The sequence below is a fragment of the Solea senegalensis genome, linkage group LG14 (genome assembly GCF_019176455.1).
Source record: "Solea senegalensis isolate Sse05_10M linkage group LG14, IFAPA_SoseM_1, whole genome shotgun sequence".
Taxonomy (NCBI): Eukaryota; Metazoa; Chordata; class Actinopteri; order Pleuronectiformes; family Soleidae; genus Solea; species Solea senegalensis.
The window spans coordinates 15,587,526-15,609,494 of record NC_058034.1 but is presented as its reverse complement, the minus strand read 5'-3'; the positions used below and the strand labels follow the sequence as shown (position 1 = coordinate 15,609,494).

The 21,969-nt window shown below is 39.8% G+C and overlaps 1 protein-coding gene across 2 annotated transcripts; it reads left to right on the top strand.

The window, feature by feature from the left end:
• The first annotated feature begins 2,553 nt into the window (after nt 1–2,553).
• Nucleotides 2,554–21,078, top strand: myo1f (myosin IF). 2 transcript variants are annotated; one of them, XM_044044600.1, is made up of 29 exons: nt 2,554–2,772; nt 2,916–3,070; nt 5,870–5,998; nt 7,066–7,155; nt 7,240–7,334; nt 7,412–7,499; nt 7,590–7,679; nt 8,761–8,892; nt 9,031–9,165; nt 10,071–10,203; nt 10,664–10,860; nt 10,976–11,056; nt 11,149–11,235; nt 11,664–11,750; nt 12,618–12,785; nt 13,467–13,552; nt 13,636–13,717; nt 13,826–13,932; nt 14,265–14,363; nt 14,443–14,587; nt 15,612–15,726; nt 15,816–15,985; nt 16,156–16,301; nt 17,352–17,498; nt 17,601–17,749; nt 17,827–17,889; nt 18,863–19,070; nt 19,756–19,916; nt 20,146–21,078. In XM_044044600.1, exons 2-29 carry the CDS (start codon nt 3,068–3,070, stop codon nt 20,220–20,222), a joined length of 3,270 nt encoding a protein of 1,089 aa, XP_043900535.1. In that variant the 5' UTR covers nt 2,554–2,772; nt 2,916–3,067; the 3' UTR covers nt 20,223–21,078. The 2 variants fall into 2 exon arrangements, with proteins under 2 accessions (XP_043900535.1, XP_043900534.1); XM_044044599.1 differs by lacking the exon at nt 2,554–2,772 and having other exon boundaries at nt 2,851–3,070.
• The last annotated feature ends 891 nt before the right edge of the window (nt 21,079–21,969 follow it).

The window sequence follows — 21,969 nt, the reverse complement described above, 5'->3', positions numbered from 1 at the left end:
GATTTGAAATCTATTCTTTGCTTTCATTCAAAAACAGGTATAATTTAACTGGCTGTTAATTGTTAAGAACAATGATTCACAGATTCAGTTCTTCAGGGCTTTCAGGTGTGAGTCATGGTCGTGTTTTTGAAGGCAGTGATTTGATTATGGGACTTTTAGGGTCACGTCATCATCGGAAGGAGGTCACCTGACCCAAAGCTGTGTAGCACAGATTCATTGACACATTTTTAAAGATGCAGTTTCAGCAGATTTTCCGTCCTGTAGAGAGTATTTTTAGAAACGCTGAGGTCTGACGGCATCACTATGAAGTCCACTGTGCTCTGAGGTCAGCTGTGACAGGGCCTGACACTGCTGAGAGCAACTCCACTAAATGTCTGTAAATGACACATCATTCCATTACGGGGGAAAAAGGAAGCTACAGCTTGTCTTTTTTTGTAATAGCTGCAATGTTGTGTATTTTTCGGTGCTTTGGTTTTGATTGGTGCTATTAGTTCACTGTTGTTGTCAATGTGTTGTTTTGGAGTCACAGTTTTATTCCGGTTTTTATATCAGTTTGAGCCTTTTGTGATAATCAGCAGAGCTGGCCTGACGTGTGTGAGCGCAGCTGCTAAGGCCAGGCAAGTTTATTTCTCCTGAAATGCAGCTCACAAAACAAAGTGTGAGGTTATGTTCTCGAGGTTCATCACACAAAAGCATTTTCAAGTGTTTCATATATTAGAATTATCAAATTATGTTGAGTCTGGGTCAGACTATCTAATCCAGGGGTCTCAAACTGGTGGCCTTTTAATCGATTCCATGTGGCCCGCCACTTATTTTCAAGTCATAAAGAATGATTTCTGTATGGTTCCTTTTATTAATAGATTCATATTTCATTGTTCCATATCAACACTTTTATTTTGAAAATCTGTGAAACACAAATATTGTTCAAATTACATTATCGTGATGAAATATATAATTTCAAGTTCATACGGCCAACCTCCACTGAATGGTTGCTTTTTCTCAAAAGAGTTGGACATTTTTTTCTCCTTCTGACCACAGTAGATGCTCATCAGCCGCAAGGTCATTTCAGTTTGAGACCCCTGAGCGAATCTGTAGAGAAACATACAGTTTAGTAAGTACAGTACTTTTATAAATGTGTATGCCATTGGATTGTACAGCCGCCCCATTATTATTCAAAGTAGAAATACTATTTATAACGTTTTCAGTTGCACATACTGTCGTACATCGTCCTGTTTCAGTGTTTGAAAGACATTTTTCTCTGTGTCGACCTAAAAAATCAAGCTTCACGCTGAGGTGGTAGTGAACTTGTTTTGTCTGAAATAAATAGGAGGGACAGTACCGGTAATCTTTTTTGTTTGTTTGTTTGTTTTCCACATGCCATCTATAACATGGAATGAACTGTATGTTGTCTGATATTATAGAGAAGCTACATTCATTTGTCCCAGTGTACATCTTGTTAAAGAACTATTGAACTGATTAAACATGGTGCATTGTTGATTTGAAAAATAATTAGAGTGTTTTGTTTGTTTTTAGTCAGGAATAAAAATTAATTCTGTACTTCATCATCCAGACTGATGCTGAGATCATCTGTGATGGTCTTCTATTTCTGGAGAAAACTCTAATGGTTTAGCTGAAATGTGATGTTCATGACAGTAACTGGGTTATTGTGAAAATATTATGCGATGGAGACGCCACAAAGGTTGTTTTTCCTGAAAGAAAATCAAAAAGCCTAGATTAAATTTCCCTTCTTTTGCATTTTACAGAAATACATACAAGACAAGACACTTGAAAAGGGGATTTTTAATCTCAATGTGTTTTTTCCTAGTTAAACAAAGGTTTAATAAATAAATTAAAGAATGAATTAATTAATTAATTTTAAAAACGTATACATTTATAAATGTACAGATTTGTTACATAGGTGGAATAGAGTTGAATAGAATTGTTCCTTGTTACACAGTTATCGTTAGTCAAGTCGTCAAGCACACAACTGACAAAGCATAAGTATGTTAAAGAATCACAAACCAAGGAGCACAGCAGATTACCATGATTAAAATTAAAGGAGATTAAAAGGATCTAAGTGATAAAATACAATTCAACTCCATAAAATGGTAAATCCACTCATAAAACAACTTCAGAGACTCAAGCAGCGACCAACAAAATTACATGATGTGAAACAAAGCAAAGACACTAGCAACTAACAACATCGAAGGGCAAAGTGTGTGGGGTTCCAACGCGCAGTAACGACACGTAGTAACGACGTATGGAACCCCATAAAAGTGAGCGTAAATAACTACAGAATGATTCCAGGCCTGTTGTGTCCTCATGTGTGACTGAAACCTTTAATAATGTGCTGATAGTTTCCTAAACTGCCGCTGAGCCAGATTTGGGTTGATTTGCAAATCCGCTGTACAGGAAGTTGAAAATCAACAGGTTTCTCTCAGCACAGACTACGCTTGGTGTGAACCTGCATCAGTTAGAATGGGCGTTGGAGGCAGCAACTCCTCTGAGGACACAAACGCACCGTGGAGTAACCACAGCCTGGGTGGAGCCGACAGCTCACAACTGCACACCATCATTTGGCAGACAGATTTTTTTTCTAATTATTGTTTTGCAGCTGTTGTTGCCATCTTACTCTAGTGTACACCTGTGTGTGTGTGTGTGTGTGTGTGTGAAATGGAGTAGACCAACTTAACTGTGGATCTGCTGTCACCAGTGTCACCGCTTGTCTGATGACTTTGAACCCGAGAGAAATACAGAAGTAGCAACTACACGGTGAATATGTACATCTGTGTGTGTGTGTGTGTGTGTGTGTGTGTGTGAGTGTGGTGTCAGAGTAGTTCTTGTTTTACACACTTGGTCTGTGGGAGGATGAGGAAGTAGGTTTTGAATGTTGCAGTGGATGTCTTGTCTTGTAGGTGGATGGCTGCTGTCAACTCTTGACCGTTCCGTTGAGCGATGGCTGTCGTCTGAGGACAACCTGTGGATTTGAAACACACACACAAATACACACTGTCTGAACTCAGTGGACACCTGAGGAGGAGAGAGAGAGGCCCACAGGACAGGAACCATGGTATGGTACCACACCTTCATTTTTTCTTTTCTTTTTTTGTAGCTGTAATGTGTGTGCAGTCCCAAAAACAGGGCATCAAACACTCTGACCTTAGAAAGCTTGAATCTGGATATGTATCTTCATCTTGAAGACAGTTTCCTTGTTTAAAAATTGAAAATATCTCGCGATGAATTGGATTTCCTGTCACATGTCTCCCTTTTACAAACAAAAATACCACTTTAAGGCTTTGAAATCCCTTTTGAGGTGGTGATAAATGTCATGAGAATGAACCCCCTCTCAGCAGCAGCAGAAAGAGTGGGTTTCCTCTTTTTCAGGGCAACTGAGAAAAGCTCTGTGTCTCTGTGACAGGCTCAGCGCTGCAAAACTCTTTCATGTGTATCACATTTCATGTAGTTACATACGTATACTACATGGTCAAGACAATAAAAAAAGCATGTTTAATGTATACAGAGCAGGAAATCAACATTAAAGGATGTTGTCCCTGACAGAAAAGGTGAGCGTGTTTCATAAAATGAGCTGCAGGAAGACATGCTGTAAGATGTATGAAGTTCACAGGGTTTCACAAGAAGCAGTGATGAGGAGGAAGTGGACCAAAGCAGAGGCCTGTCACAACACTTCCTCCTCACACTCTTTACAAATCACAAAATGCGCAGCAGTCTGCAGCGGCATGCATATAGATGTCCTTGTGATTTAAGTGTGGATTTCTGAAGGTCTTTAAAGTGTGCAGACCATTGCAACTCTTGAAGTGTTAAAATATCAGTGCTTTCCGCCACAGTGACACTTTAAACAACCTAGGTGTGATAAAGACTGAAGTGAAGCCTAAAGATAATGTGAACCCTACACATACTGAAACTGAACGCCTCGGTCCGATGATTCATTTCTTTGTCTTAAAGGCATGTGTATGTGTTTAGAGTGATATTTTCCACTTGCATTCTGCAATGACAGGGATCACCAACGGGGCCAGAATTTTTCTTGACCAATACTTTGGGGGCTGGACAATCAAATAAAATGAGATGGAAAGGATGACAAAAATCCATCCCCCAAAGGTCAATGGACTCAGCCAATCGCAGATATGCATTATATCCGTTCATTGCCCGACCTCGGACGAGAAGATTTTATTTTTTTTCTATTTTGGAATTCAGTCGTGGGCCAAATATGCAGAAATGTAAGGTCTAATGCGTGATTAATCAAACTATGGGGACAGAAATAGACTAAAGGTGGGCCTTTTGTCGCCCACTTTGCTTTTCTCATAGCAGGGATGAGTGTCAGTGCTGGATCATGAGCATCAATGTCAGACATAGCATGTTAAAATGTACACGCCGTTGTCTTCCAGTGAAGCAGCATATGTAGGTGAAAGCCTCAAACCACAGCACAACCATTCTGCCACTGGCAAGACCTGTCAGTCTGCACACATCAAACAAACCAGCATTCACGGTCCCCCATGTGCAGAGGCATCATGGTCACAAGTTCATCTCCACCCCTGGCAGGTTGTACAGTTAGCAATGCACAGTTCAATACTCAATTCCCTTGTAAGTCTCTTTGCATAGAAGCGTGTGCTAAATGCATAAAAATGTAAATGTGAAATGTAAAAACACGAGATGATCTTCAGCGCGTCGTTTAAAAAACCCTGACACAGAACTCGTGTCACGGCAACATAATATTACGTTGCATTAAAGCTGTGGCTGTTGTTTCGTCACCGTGTCGTTTACTTTCAGCTGCTCAGCCTGGTTTATAAGTTTGCTTTGGTTTGTTGTTGCTTCTCTAAAATGTCCAATTTAGAAAGTGAGCTCATCTCATCTCATCTGTACCCCGTTGCCTGGCAGCCAGACCCAGCTTCCTGTAATGACAACCACACTGGGTTACAGTTTTTAAGATGCCTTTCTACCGATGACTGACTAGTCGCAGTTCACTGTGAGCTATAGACCCTGCATGGAAAAGTGGACGTAGTCTTCTGGATTTGCCGAACGAGGCCAACACGGAAGTAAAAATATAACGAATAGCCGCTAGGGGGCGCCTCCACTAGTTGCAAAAAGAAGTACTTCTATGGACAAATGAGCTTCTCACTTGATTTATAACCTCAGAAAACATTTTTTAATGGACTTAATCACTACTGTTAGGTCTTGTAATTACACAAAATGCCAATTATGTTCCTATTTAGAGGAAAATAGACGTCCTGTGGTCCTTTGCTGCACCTTCCCCCGTCTCTTCTCCTTTCACACTTCACTGTCCTATCTAATAGAGCCCAAAAACATATTTTAAATAAAGTGTGATCGTTAACAGGTGACGTCTGTCAACTTCAAGTTGCGAAAACCTGACAACGTGACACAGGTCAAATCGTTGATACATGCTAAACCTGCTCAAACATAAGGCAGGTTTACTTCCTGTCACTAAATGTTAAGGGGAAACGTGGACTTTCTTAAAATTTCCAATATAGCTCGGATAGAGGTTCAACGTGGCCTAAAAAGAAAAAGGGCACAGATGTGGTGCACTGCTGCATCAGCCTCTGCTCAGTTCTACAATTCTTGGTAACTTCTGCAGACACCGACTATAGAACAAGAGCATCTCTGCGTCTTTGGCTGACAGCTTCCTAGAAGTAGTTGTGCTGGGTCTATTTTACTAACTATATCTAACTATTTTGACACAAATGTGAGAATAATTATTCTATTCTTAGTAAAAGACACACACCTTATAAACTATCTACCATAAGAAATAGTAATAGTTTAAAGTCAATAAATTGCATGTATAGATTTTGAAAAGCAGCCTTTCCATTTGTGTTTGTCTCTGTGGTGTTTGGTTCAGGCGAAGTATCACTGGCAGAGTCAAAATGTGAAGCAGAGCGGCGTGGACGACATGGTCCTGCTGTCCAAGATCACTGAGGACGCCATCGTGGAAAACCTCAAGAAGAGATACATGGACGACTATATCTTTGTATCCTACAGGCTACATTTTACATTACATTACAAATATTGATTTGGAATTATAACTACCTGCCTTCACACCTCGTTTCATCTGTCATTAAAGAAAATGCACCTAAAGTTCAGAAAAGCATGGTGGTAACTGATTAATCAAACATATTTCCATCAACTGTGTTACACGCCAGCATCTGCCTACAATACACCAGTTCAACATTTATGGGCTTAAGCAATTCACTCTTCCTCTTCTGCATTCACTGAATGACTCAACGGCTCCGAAGTCACTTCTTCTTGGAGGTCGGCTGAAATTTAAAACCATATTTAGACAAAGGACAGAAGAATAAATACATAAATAAATTCCCTGCGAGGAAAGATGATATCACCTCATGTGAAAACTCACTGACTGAAAAGCTTATTATTTTAAAGGGATTTTTAAAATCATCATCATCAGTCATTTCCCCTCGAAGATGAAAACAGCTCATATTATGGTGACATGGTGTGCTTTTATTCGTAAAATTTTAAAGCAATGCAGTGCAACTTTCTTTATTTTCAAATATAATGGCTTCCAAAATCCTTGCGATGATCTATGTTTGTCAGTGAAGCAGTGTTTAGATCATTCCTGCCCTGCACACGGGAAGACAGAAGGAGTGATGGATGACAAACACTTCAGAATGTGACTGAAAACACAAAGAAGTGCCCTCAAAAAAATTCAATTAAGTAAATTCTACTGCTGTAGACATGGAGGCAGAACATTATGTTACAACTGGATCTTTTTACTGCTTTTAGATATGAGTCCAGACTTTGTCCAAACTAAGCAAGTCCAATTACCATCATCTAATCCAGAGGGACTGTGTGTCTGTCCACGAATGTGGTCTTGTACCCAGATAATGTCCGTCCGTGATCTCATGTGAGAGCAGCAGCAGGAGGAACCAGGCGCCATCTCCTCACCTCCTCATCATCTGAGCATTCTCCTCCTGTGAAAACAGCTACAGTGTTGTCGTGATGTGACGTGTGTTGAATACTGATTTTAGATCTTGTCCGAGATGATAATTATCCATAATGTGCCTTAACTGAACTGTCCAGACTTATATCGGCCCTGTGTTGATATCAGTCAACCCCTTCAAACAGATGCCGTATTTCACAGACCGAGAAGTCGAACTATATCAAGGAGCAGTGAGTAAAAGTCCTCTTCATTTTACCTCCCGTGGACCAGCGACATCACAGTTTAACGTTAACCCGGATCTGATCTCTCCTCAGGCCCAGTATGAGAATCCGCCTCACATCTATGCCCTGACCGATAACATGTACAGAAACATGATGATCGATGGAGAAAACCAGTGTGTCATCATCAGGTGTGTGAGTCTTGTGTTTCTGACACCATACACCAGTTTGTGTACTTATGTGTTTTCATGTTGTGGTGTCGTGTTAGTGGTGAGAGTGGTGCAGGAAAGACGGTGGCGGCCAAATACATCATGGGTTACATTTCCAAAGTATCAGGAGGAGGATCGAAAGTGCAGGTAGAGACAGTGACGCTATTCCTCAAAAAAAAAAGCCTCCTGTGGATTTTTCTGCTGTGTCTCATCCTCGTGCATGTGTGTGTGTGGCAGCATGTGAAAGATATCATCCTGCAGTCAAATCCTTTGCTCGAAGCCTTCGGTAACGCCAAGACTGTGCGCAACAACAACTCCAGCCGTTTTGTGAGTATCATCTTTACTTCGGCACCAGCTGCTGCTGCTGCTGCTGCTGTTTACTCAATGACTTGGATTTGTACCTTAGAGTCAGTAAGAGGAGGCTAAATGTATGAGTTTCAGTAGTGGATTTTGGAGATTCCAATACATGTCCCCTTTTTTAGTTCTTAGCCATTCCATGTGCAGGCAAGCTGAAATGACACGTAATTCACTTCAATTTATGTTTCCAGATAATCATTTCTAAACAGTTTGATCGGGTCTGAATTTGTCACTTTGACTGAATTCAACAATTCTATATAATCATATGTTCCTATCAATCTCATGCTGTTTTTTGTGTGTGTGTTTGATGATAGCCATTATTTATACACATTAAACTGGTGTTTAAGGTGTTGGATTTGTCAAGAACTGACTATAAACCTATAAATTGATTGCTGCAACTGATTGTTGATCTGTTGCCCAGAATGTTGTACATGCTTAAATAAAGAAACAATGAAATACAATAAGATAAAAATATAATCTTAATAAACATGAATAAAACTAATACAATTATTAAAGCGCAGCATTAAAAACAACACGGAATAGATAAATACAAGAGAGCAATTTGTTACTATATCTTAAGTTGCCTACTAGTTTTAAGTAGCAATTTCAAACTGAATCCTGAAGGTGATGCAAAGACAATTCTGTGAATTTGGCTAATGTCTTACACATATAATGGAAGCACAGTTTGTTTGTATTTCAAATATTTTATTCAGGTTTTCCTTACCCACATTGACAATCAGGCCTTTAAACACCACAAACTTCCAAACAATTACAAACAGAATCAGATAAAAAAAAAATATAATAAATAATTACTGGTATTCTTATGGACATCAGCGCACAGCTGATAAATACATATATACATAATTACAAATGAATATCATCTAGAAACATTTTATGACCTTTTTTTTAACCTCAAAACTAGATTCATTGCCTGAGAACTGTGTGCCATTGTTGTGCTTTGCAGCTGTCAGGGGTCAGATCTGATCCTCTGACCCCTGACAGCTGACAGTGTTGTCACCTCAGATTGTTCACTCTAATTTGTATCTATCAGGGGAAATACTTTGAAATTCAGTTCAGCAGAGGAGGAGAGCCAGATGGCGGAAAAATCTCAAACTTCCTGCTGGAGAAGTCGAGGGTGGTGAACCAGAATGAGAGTGAGAGGAACTTCCACATTTACTATCAGGTCAGACACTAACGGCAGACAAGCACAGTTACACATCTATCACAGAACAACATGAAAAAAAATCCCTAACATTACAAGTACCACTGCTTTAATCATGGCTTTAATACCCTCTCTTCTACCTGCACTGTTGTCCTCCAGCTGATAGAGGGCACCAACGCTCAGCAGAAAGAAGGCCTGGGCATCATGACGCCTGACTACTACTACTACCTCAACCAGTCTGGGACCTATAAGGTGGATGGGACCAATGACAGCAAAGACTTCCAGGAGACTGTGGTACATATTCTGAGAGAGTAGCCTGTATTTAGCTTCACCTCAGAGGCCAAAGAGCATGGATTTGTATGTAGATGTGTTGCCACATTTTGTTTTGTTTTGTTATGTTCTCACTTTTGTTTACAGAATTTCTTCTTTTTTTTTTGGTGTTTTACAGCAATGTTGCATTTACTATATTTTTCTGAAGTCTACGGTGGCCCCGAACGCAATAGCCAAAACGGAAGTCGGTACTGTCCGTTACGCAGTAGCGCCGGCATTTCTCAAGTTTACCAATTTGCTTATCGGCAGTTCGGCACTTCACATGAGATGCCACTGCGGTCATTGTGTTTCCGAGCCGTGGTTAAATCAGTCGTTCCTAAATGTGAAGTGAGTGGACGTTCCTCCTATCCTCTTATCGTAAATTGACTGAAGCGGTCCAAACCAAACAGTCCTAGTTCCGGTTTTCAAAATAAAGTCAAAAGCGAACACAACGTATGTAAATGAAAGGTCAGTGGCGCTATAGTCGTTCATCTTGTTTTTGTGTGGTTCGTCTTGCACATACTCATATTAGTACTCACATTACCTTTCATATTACCTATATTTCTTCTATTTCAACCAAGGTTTCTACCAAGGTAGACAGAGAAGAAAAATAGAAATCAGGTAAGGAAATACGAGTGTTAACTATATGCAAAGAAATGTACAAGACGAACAATACAAAAACAACATGAACTGACTTCCGTTTTTGCATGCTTTTGCATTCACGTTGAGTCTTCAGGGCCACCGTAGAAGTCTCCTCTTTCTCTGTCCCCACTGCATTTGAGTGCACTCTCCATTATCACCACACATTTACAGTGCAATTTTTTTAAGTGATGACTGATTATTTCCATCCATTCATCTTCTATTTATCTTGTCTCCTCCGTTGCCTTCAGGAAGCCATGCAGGTGATTGGGATCCCAGGTGACATCCAGGCTCAGGTGCTGCAGATCATCGCGGGCATCCTGCACATGGGAAACATCAGCTTCATTGAGGCAGGCAACTATGGACAGGTGGAGAGCACAGACTGTGAGTAACACACACACAAACTGGTTTATGTGACTTAAGGGGACATTACATTGACTTGTATTCATTTCCTCGAGACAGACTGGAACAGTAACCACAACTACTATTATTGTACTGTTACCCTCACCCTGACCTCATCCTATCCTTACAACATGTCTTATCTAAATAAGTCACATTACAGGGACTTGCTTTTTGTCCTCATAAGGAAGACAAGTCCCCACAACATGAATACCTGAAACACACACTCACATACACACACTATATAAACACTCTCACTCATGCATACTAGCTCATTTTAATCTATTTCATCCAAAATCACAGTGACATTTACTGTATGTAAATCATCCGGAAAGTTTTAACTTTTCATTATAAGCCTCATTGTTGACACCGTTGATCTAATGCAAGGGTTTTCCGGTTAGGGTTATGGTGAGGGTTAACCTTATGCATTTGAAACACAATCTAGTGCTCGCCTTCCCCGCCTATCTGCTGGGCATTGACCCCAACCGGCTGCAGGACAAGCTGACGAGCAGAAAGATGGATTCAAAGTGGGGAGGGAAGTCTGAGTCCATTAACGTGACCCTGAACCAGGAACAAGCCACGTACACTCGAGATGCTCTCGCCAAAGCTCTCTACACGCGACTCTTTGACTATCTGGTTGAGGTACAACAGCAGCGAGAAAACCACAACTATCTTTTTAAAGATTTCTATGCAGGTTGAGAAATGCATGTGTATTTTATGGTTCTCCTCTTGCTCTTACTCTGTCTGTCTCCTCCAGGCTATAAATAAAGCCATCCAGAAACCACATGAAGAATTCAGTATCGGAGTACTTGATATTTATGGCTTTGAGATATTCCAGGTGTGTGCTGTTCATTTTACAGCTAGTGCAGCACAGTTTGTTTGTTTTTATTGTGTGTGATGAGCTGACTGGACTTTGTTCTCCTGCTGCAGAGAAATGGATTTGAGCAGTTCTGTATCAACTTTGTGAATGAGAAGCTGCAGCAGATCTTCATCGAACTCACTCTGAAGGCTGAGCAGGTAATGCACATTTAGTGCCACATCTCTCACTTTTTCTCTCTTGATTCTGAATCTCTGTTCGTTAGAGGATAACAATTGAGCTGCTTTTTTTAAATTTAGTTTGAAGATGTTTGTGGCGATTCTCCCCATGTGTGCCTGGGTTATCTCCGAGTTCTCCGGTTTCCTCCCACAGTCCAAATACATGCAGGTTTAGAGATTAGGCAAATTGGACACTCTACATTGACCATAGTTGTGAGATTTAGAATTGAATTGAATGGTTGTTTTCTCTATATGTTTCCCTGTGATGGACTGGTGACCTGTCCAGAGTGCCTTTCATGACCCTCATGTGGAGGATTAGGCAGTAGAAGATGGATGAATAGTTGTGTTCCACTCAGTTTCTATTTCTATTGAGCTTTTGTTTCCCTGAATCGTCCAATTTTCTCTTATAGGAAGAGTACGTTCAGGAGGGCATCAAGTGGACGCCTATTCAGTACTTCAACAACAAGATTGTGTGCGACCTCATTGAAAATAAATTGGTGAGCTCGTAACTATAACACAGCACAAACTTTCAGTTTTCTCCTGCATATGACTGGAATCATCTGCTAAAATTCTTTAATAACATAGTGTGAACCTGCATTTAATATTTATCCTTTTTTCACCTCACACATGTAATTGCTATGAATGGTTTAACATGGTTTTGTTGTTGATTTATCCCATTTTATTGTTTGTCTGCCCTGTTTCTATGCTGCCTCTTGGCCAGGTCGTCATTGTATATGAGAGTTGGTTCTCAATTGACTTGGTTGACTTGGACCTGGTTTTATTTATAATGTAAATTGTAAAGAAATTTTTATGTTTTTATTATTGACCTAATATCTGTTAGTTATATGTATTGACTTGACATCAAATCACAATTAATTATTTTTTACTACTTTTTCCTATATCGTTCCTATACATAAAAAACAACATGGTAAAAGTGTTGTAATCATTTTGTAATAGGGTCATTGTAATGGTATTTAGCTATACAATCATGGTAAAAAGGAGATCATATTACAGTAATATGTTATTTTGAAAGTCATGTGCAGGTTATAGGTTGGTAATGTTAATTACTACCATCAGTGATACATCTCCATATGAAAATGTTTGTGAAAAGAAAATAGACATTTACCATATTATAAAGTTAAAATGAATCCTTTCCCCCACATATTTCTTTTTTAATTACTAGAGAAATTAGATGAAATTTCCATTGTATTACTTAAAATATTACTTTATTTCTTACCTTACATTTATTTTAACATGTTTTTTTTCTGTTCTGCAATGTGAGTCTTACCTATTTGAAAACATGTACCATTTGTTTTTATAAATATATGTTTTTATAATTCTATGTCTCGCTGAAATTCTGGCAGAACCCTCCTGGTATAATGAGTGTGCTGGATGACGTGTGTGCCACGATGCACGCCAAAGGAGAAGGTGCAGACAGCACTCTGCTGCAGAAGCTGCAGGCCGCTGTGGGGACACATGAACACTTTAACAACTGGAACTCCGGCTTTGTCATTCATCACTACGCTGGAAAGGTAACGCGACTCTTTCACTGTTGTTAGTTAGTTAGTGTGTGGAGGTATTGGTGGGAAATGCCTATAAAACAACTTTGCAACCATTTTGTATTCTCCAAAAAAAGAGCATTTAGAATTGAACGTCATAGGACAAAGGGAAAACAAAAACATACATTCATTTAACTTCCTGCTAACATTCAAAATGTATTAATTGACAGAGACGGTGGCTATAATATAGAGTTGAAGGCCATGTGAAGAATTTTCAAAACATTGATTTCTCCATTTCAGTTTGGAGAATGAAATCAAGTGACTTTGAGGAACAGTTTGGAGAATGAAATCAAAGAAAGCAGAACTATTATTCAGTTTAAAAAAATGCTTAAATAAAACTTTGTTTTCAAGATATAGAGAAGTGTATAGAGGGGAAGTATTGAGTGTCTATGGTAATATGGTCCAGTACTGTCTAGTTTAATTTTGTAAGAAAGTCCTAGACACCTGATTTAAGTTGAAGAGAATAGAGCTAGGACCGGATAAGCATGGGCTTCATCCTACTCCTTTTTGAACAATACTTTGCCACATTAATGTTTTTTTTCTCGATAATTTCGAATGAACACATTTGAATTCAAAAGTGTTAAAAGCAATAATACTATCATTTATGCTCTGGTTGATGCACGGACTTAAATTCCGCCTTTGGTGCCATCGCAGGTGTCGTATGATATCATCGGCTTCTGTGAGAGAAACCGGGATGTGCTTTTCCCCGACCTCATAGAGCTCATGCAAAGCAGTGACTAGTGAGTCTCCTACATTCATCTGATGCAGTCACCCAGTGTGTGTGTGTTTGTCCTCACTGTACAATATAATTTCTTCTCTTTAGTGACTTCATCCGTAGCTTGTTCCCTGAAAACCTTAACACTGATAAGAAAAGCAGGCCAACCACAGCCAGCTCCAAGATCAAGGTGAGAGTTAAACCCGCCTGTCCCGCCCGCCTGTTTTGAACAGATCAGCTGCTCTACTCTTTTTTTTTGGTCAGCACTGCTTTGATTTCACGTTGATGTTTCCAACAGAAACAAGCCAATGATCTGGTGAACACCCTGATGAAGTGCACGCCACATTATATCCGCTGTATCAAACCAAATGAGACGAAAAGACCTAAAGACTGGGAGGAGAGCAGGTCAGACACTTACACGTGAAAAAACAAACAAAGAAATTATCACTTAATGTTCAAAACTTACCATTTAATTAGGTACACCAGGACACCTAAAGTGGTAGGAGCTGCTGTAGACCCTCCGATCCAAGGGTTGTGTGTTTTGAGATGGTTTTCTGCACACCTTTGTAGTCTCAATAATTTCCTTCCCCATTCCGATACTCAGGTTGACCTTCATCCTGTCAATGTCTACATGTTGCTGTCATGTGATTAGTGAACAGGTGTACCTAATAAAGTGGCTGTGGGGAGTGTATAGTAAAAGCTGCTGAAAGAATATAGTAACTCCTCGCCGTTTACAGGGTTCGGCATCAGGTTGAATACCTGGGACTTCGGGAGAACATACGTGTGAGGAGGGCTGGGTTTGCGTATCGCAGGCTCTTCAATAAGTTTCTGATGAGGTGAGTCTCATCCCGCGTGTGTATTTTTAACACGTGTATCCATGTCTGTAGCATCTTTTATTGTGTGTACACGATGCAGGTATGCCATTCTGACAGCGGAGACGTGGCCGGGCTGGAGGGGTCCCGAGCAGCAGGGGGTCCTGCACCTGCTCCGCTCTGTCAACATGGATAATGACCAGTATCAGATGGGACGCACCAAGGTCTTTGTCAAGAATCCTGAATCGGTAAAAAAATCTTTTACACTATTTACTTTCTGGGTCAAACAAATCTGAGTATTGTTTCTGAAATGATTATGTTTCATTCTAAGTGACTCTTACCTGTTTCAGCACCCACCTACTACAGGTGTTATCTGCATTAACCCTTAGAACACAGAGCATTTTGTCTGCTTTTTTTCCATTACTATGTTAAAATGCACAGTACAGAGGGTATTAGAATGTGCAATATAGTGTCTTATATCCTTTTTTTCAGCGCAACGTATGTAATCTGATGAAAAAAGAAAGGTTCTTTTTCACCCACTATACAAACACACCTGAGCAAATAGTACTCAAACTGTTTATAAACGGACTGAATTTGGGAAATACGTCACAGTTCAGAACAGAAAAAAATAGTCTATTTTGTGACTTCTGCACAATAATTGCTACTTTATATCACTGCTAAAAATGGGATATAGAATGAATCATAACATTGACTCAACAACACGTAAGAAGACAAAAATGTGTGACCTGTAAATGTGAGCACTAAGGCTTGAACATGATATAGACTTCCCCAGTCTATACCATGTTTAAGCCTGTAAATAATGACTTTATGAATTCCCAAACATTTTCATGTAATTATGAAGGTAGAACACATGTTACCAAAAATGCATAATAACACAGTTTTTTAATAAATAATAATAAAAAAAAAGAAAGCTAAGACTAAAACTAAAACCCTTAAATACTTCCCAAAAATATAAATACTATACATGACATTAAAAACATAACACAGTAACAGACAAATACACTCATGAGCAGCAGTCCTCTCATGGATGTTGAATGTGTATATAAACCTGATTAAGCATTATATGTTCAAATGTTTCTGTTTTCCCAGATTACATTAAATATCAACATATAATTATATATCTACGTATAATTTCTGTGCCTAATGACACAGAAGTAACGAATGCCATAAAAAGCTTTAGCGTAAAATCTAAATATTTTAATCAATGAATGAATGGTGATAAAGTACTTCCATGTGCTCTTTGTTCCTCAGCTGTTTTTACTGGAGGAGATGAGGGAGAGGAAGTTTGACACTTTTGCCAGGATCATCCAGAAAGCCTGGAGGAGATACATTGCCAGGAAGAAGTATGAACAAATGAGAGAGGAGGGTAAGTAAAAACAAACACACACACTGTCGCCGCCTCGTGCAAGGTTCAAGGTTTAACTAGAAGTGTTTGTCTCCTCTTGCACAACCCAGCCTCAGACATCCTGTACAACGCCAAGGAGCGGAGGAAGAACAGCATCAACAGGAACTTTGTCGGAGATTATCTGGGTCTGGAGCAGAAGCCGGAGCTGAGGCAGTTTCTGGCCAAGAGAGAGCGAGTCGACTTTGCCGATTCAGTCAATAAGTTTGATCGCAGGTTCAAGGTGTGTTTAGTTTTATGAACATTTAAAAATATAAATGTGACAAAGCAACAAGAATATGTTCTTGAGGTGCACACAAAGGTCAGACAACACAAAACCCACTCCTCTTCTCTTTCTGGCATTATACTCACAGCTCTTACTTCTTTCTTTTTTCCTTTGTTTCACAACCGCAGTCTATCAAGAGAGATTTGATCTTGACGCCCAAAGGCATCTATCTGATTGGTCGAGAGAAGGTGAAGAAAGGGCCTGAGAAGGGACAGATAAAAGAGGTGCTGAAACGAAAACTGGAGTTCGAGAGCATCAGTAGCGTCTCGCTCAGGTACGGCTGTCATTTACACGTGGTTATTAATGTAGCTGTGGCATTTGTGGCCTGTGCTGTTGCAGAAAATACATGAGCTAGTTTCCTGTTTATTCATCAACAATCAGCCGCTTCTTTGTGAGAAGCAGCAGCAGCTGTTGCAGCCACATGACCATTTCTACTGAAGTGCAGATATACAGAATTAGGGTTTATATAATGTAATTTTGTTTATATTTAATTTGCAAAGCAACAGTATGTTTTCTTTTCTTTTTTCTGCCACTTTCCTTAGCTGTGTCATTTATAAATCATGACCCTGAGACAAAAGTGCATTTCCCAAACATTCATGTTCTTGAAAAAGCTCTCAGTGTTCTGTTATTGTTCTGAATTAAAGTCACCACCAGGAACAAATACAGGATAAATAGTGTTCAAATACAATTTGCTCACTAAGGTTGTGTTATTAACACATGCTACCACCACCTACTGTTTTCAGTATGGGTTCATGGGAACTGTTGTCATGTTGTTTCTCTGTGCATTTGCTCTCCATGGGAGGAGCTTAAGAACATGTAGCAAACCACAGTGAGTTGTCGTGGTCCATTAGAGACAAATATGCACAATAAAGTAGGAATAAAAGACAACATACTGCCTGACTAGTAGTACCAAATACCTTCCTTCCTCACTCTGATTGCATTTTGGCCAATGTGACTGCATTTCTCCACAAAAAAATAACGATAATCTTGTTGTTCTTAGATATTTTAACATGGAAATGTTGCATATTGTATCTTAAAATGATGGATGACATAAAATCTCACTCCTCATTCTAACATTGATCTGCAGCTTGTGGAAAGTTTTAGCAGTTTGAATTCACTGAGGGAGACATGTATATTTTTGTCTTGGAGAAGATAGCAGCATTACAGTTACAGTAAATGTGAGAACACAGAATAAAAACATTAAAACTTGCTCACACAGGAAAAAATTCTATATGACAAGAAAGATTACAGAGATGAAAAGTGTTTCCAGTTGTTTTTTCCACAACAGACTTTGCTTTATAAACCGTTGGTTTTGTCCCTTTAGTACAAGACAGGATGATTTCTTCATCCTGCACGAGGCTCAGTACGACAGCCTGCTGGAGTCCAACTTTAAGACCGAGCTCCTCAGCCTGCTCTCGAAGCGCTACGAGGATGTTACCAAGAGAAAACTGACAATCACCTTCACTGACAGGTAGAAGAACACACACATGTTCAAACGGCCTCTGTGTGTGTGTGTTTGTATTTCTCAGAAACTGTGAGCACAAAACACTCACATAACTTTTGTGTGACTCAGACTGGAGTTCAGAGTGAAGAAGGAGGGCTGGGGTGGAGGAGGATCCAGGGTGGTGGCATTTCAGAGGGGACAAGGAGACCTGGCCCAGCTCAAACCTGGAGGGAAGACCCTCACCGTCACAATAGGAGACGGTCTACCTAAGTCCTCCAGTAAGTCCAAAAATAACATACAGATTGAATTCTTGATTGTCCTAGATATTGTTGTAACTGTGCGCTTGTTTCGTCAGAGCCGACCAGGAAAGGTGCTCCTCAGTCTCATGGTGGAGGGAGAAACCATCCGGCTGGCAAAGGTAACTCCTTTAGATGAGTGTTTCCCAATCCTGATCCTCGTGGACCCCCTGTCCTGCATGTTTTAGATGTTTCCCTGTGCCACACACACACACCTGATTCAAATGAGCAGGTTGCCAAACTAAAACAGGGTTCAGTAAGTAAATGTGGTCGAGGGCAATTGAATAATGGGCCTTCAGTTAGAAACAAAACCCCACACATTTAGTTTAGGTTAACTGTCAGTTCTATTTATTTTTCAGAATAAAAGCTCTGAACTCGTTATAAGATTAAAAAAATTGGTGAAGATAAGCAAATAATTTAAATCATCTGCCGGGCCAGATACTGATGCTGGCGGCCCAGTATTGGCCCACGGGCCACCAATTACTGACCACTGATCTAAAACGTGGACCAGGATTGGGAAACTAGATCATTCTATCATTTATTTATCACACTTTTCCTATATGAATAAAATGCAACATAAGAAGCTTTGCATTAAAACTTCCTATGTTTAGTCCGTTTATTTATTTTTGTTTTTTTTGTCTCATGGAGATATACATTAAAATACACACCACCCTTAACCAATTCTAACCCTCACCCTAAAACCAAATCTCCACCCTCAAAAAGTCTTTTAAAGTTGTGAGGACCTACCAGAATGTCCTCACAATGTCATCATGTCCACACAAAGAAAGGTTTGTTCTCATTGTTCTCACAGCCTCCAGACATGTACACACATACATACATACATGTATACATACACATGTACCAAAAAATGAGCTGATAAAATCACAAGTAGAAGTAGTTTGTTTCCTTTGTGACCACTTCCTCCGCCACTGACCATTTTAAACCCACTGCATCATTTCAAATCCGTCTCTGTAAACTGGAATGGTGAGGGAAAATCTGAGTTACATTGTGACACTGACGTGTTAAGCCAGTTTGGGGGATTAATTTTTGCTGTGACTCCACCTTTTCTCTCTCTTTCTCTCTCTCTCTCCCCAGCTCATCAGAATGGAGCAGCCAAGTTTTCCAGAGCGCCTTGCAGGCAACCATCAGACATCACATATTCCACCCCACACAAACAGGTCCGACCACCCAGCGCTGCCCTGCCCAAACTGGGCTCCCAGAAGACTCCCAGAGCCCCCGCCCACAACCAGCACAACCAAAGGAACTTGGACTTCCTCAATGTGCCTGACCAGGGCATGTCAGGGTAAGAGGAAAATAAAAGTACACTCTTGAAGGGTGTTTGCAACACGTGTGGTTGGACTTGATAAGTAAAAAAAACAGGTTTATTGTGTCGTTAGGGCACGACAAGGTGAGGCTCGGTGAGCCCAAATGAATGAGTAAGAAAGAAAATCCTGTTTATTCCCACTTGAAAATACAGTAGAGCTTTCAGGTGTTAAAATCTGTTGCTGTGCTTTAAAGAATGTTAATAAATCATGACTCATAGCTTTATTAGCACATAGTAAATCACATTAAAATGATATAAAGAGAAATAAGAATCATTAATGTAAATAAAACTACTTTACTGGGAGGTTTTTGGTCTAAATTGATTGAAATTTTATATTTTAAGAATAATAATTGCAATGTATGCAATTGTGTGATTGTTAACCTTTAAGAGGATTCATACTGTGAGGTCAGTGTTTATAAGAATTCATATTTGTAGTCTTTTCTTGTGAATCAAGCAAAGGATAGTGGACATTTATGAAGTCATTTGTTACACTAGTTGATCTCAAAAGCATTAACTCAACGGGAACTGCAACAACAATGATGCAGCTCTCGGTTTCTCCATGCTCTTCTTACTCTCCCTGTTTGACCAGTTGTCAGTCTTTGCCACTTCCTTTCATTTCCCACTCTTCTCCGTCCCTTTTGTCATGTCATTTCTTTACTTACAGGAAGCAGAGGAGACAGAGCATCAGTCAGCGACCTCCTCCAGCTCCGAAGCCACAGCCTCGACCCCCGGGGCCTCGCTGTCGAGCGTTGTATCAGTACATCGGACAGGACACGGACGAGATCAGCTTCGAGGCCAATGACGTCTTTGATCTGGTCAAAGAAGGTGTGAGGATGAGGAGAAGAGAAAGATGCAAAAACAAAAATAGACCAGGATAAATCTGTGTTTCCCAATCAGCCTTGTCCTGCATGTTTTAGATGTTTTATCTGGATCAAGGGAACAACTAAAACACGCAGGACAGGAATTGTGAGATGCTGGGATAAATAATCTTGCAGCTCCACATTAATATATCTTTTTTTTCAATGTCTGCTCTCTGCTTTTTTCCCCACTGCAGATCCATCAGGTTGGTGGACAGGCAGGATTCGAGGCAGGGAAGGCCTCTTCCCTGGTAACTATGTGGACAAGATTTGACCCGAGCCTCGCTGGATCCTCATGGACTTGTCCAAGTTTGTTGGGAAATGTGTGAAATTGTGTGTAAAGCAGCGTGTTACAAAGGGAATTGTGCACGGTCGCATCGTCGATCTTCATCCCCCTACGGAAATAGGATCGGTGAAGCAGTTGCACCTCGCTGACATTTTATTGTGCTGCACAAGCTCAGCACTGGTAACTTTGTTGTTATGACCATGAGACTTAAAACTCAGATCCCCCTGAAAGAACAGCTCCGGTTTCATGTCTTCTGTTGCCTTAGACTATGTTGTTCATAATGACCTAGCAACAAGATCTCTACCTTCTCCACTTTTCTTAGAATGGTTACTTTGCTGAGAATGACTTAAAGCTTATGTTACATTCTTGAAAGAAAAGTGCCCTAAAACGCCAGATCTTTTTTTTGTCGGTATCCACAGTGTTTATATTCACGTGATGCTTTTACCCTGAAATCAGTATTCTTGAGCAAGTCACGCACCAGTGTAATATCAAGTAATTCCAGGTATCAATAAATGCGTCTTTAATAACTTGAACGTTCACATTTTTGCACCATAACGAACCTGCCTCAGACGAGTCACAGCCGCCCACTGAGACGGGGGAATAAACTCGAAACAACGTTTAGACGTGACCTTTGTCGTGGTCAAGTTATAATTGAGATTGACTTCTGAATCTGGAGCGTGAAACAGAGTGGTGATCATTTACAAGTGTTGAATTCTGTTGCTTTTGCGTTTTGTTTTCACTTTGTGGTTTGATTTCTGTAAAATAATGTGATTCCCCTCACTGTCAATAAATATCTGCTTTTGTATAGGCTATTAATAAAAAGAGGAACAACACAATATGTCAACACTGGGTGTATTCATGGCAAAATGGTCTGTATTTATTTTAGAGCTACAACTAACGATTGTTTTCATTATCGATTAATCTGTCGATTATTTCCTCGATTAATCACTTGGATCAAAAGATGTCAGAAAACGTTAAAAAAAATGTTGATGATGTGTTTGTCAAACCTGGAAATGATGTTCTCGAATGTCTTGTCAAAGATTTCTTTGTTATATGGAGCAAAGAAACAAAGAAAATATTCACATTCAATTTAAAGTAACAGTTAATCAATTGTCAAAATAGTTGAGGATTCATTTAATAATTGAGTGCTATATAAATTAGAGCTGAAACAAGCTTTAATTTATATAGCACTTTCCTAGTCTTGATGACCATTCAAAGCTGCGTTATACTACAGTTTTGCCGTTCACACTTTCACACAGCACATTTTCTACCACTCATCTTTCAGGAGCAACAGATGATTCAGCTGAAACAAAACAGACTTGTTTTCTGTTTAAAAATTGGACAGAACGTGTGTCTGGCTGCTTTTATTCTGAAATCTCCATCGGTGGCAGTGTTGACCTGGTGCATTAAAGACAGATGGACACACATGGTTGAACCTCCTCATCCACAGCAGACCTATTACACAGACATGACATTCGATACATTCGAGGTCGGATATCATGTTAAATATTTGTCATATCTAATTAACTGCGTGTGTATTGTGTTTGCAGTCATTTCCTCACATCAGGTATTCATTTTACACGTGTTTATTATTCTACACCTGCGTGTGCGTGTGCGTGCGCGCGTGTGTGTGTGTGTAAAACAAAACAAAACAAAACAAAAAAACCAAAACAAAACAAAACAATTAATCAGTCCATTCCAGAAATTTCCCCTCGATGACACAGGATCGGGAGCG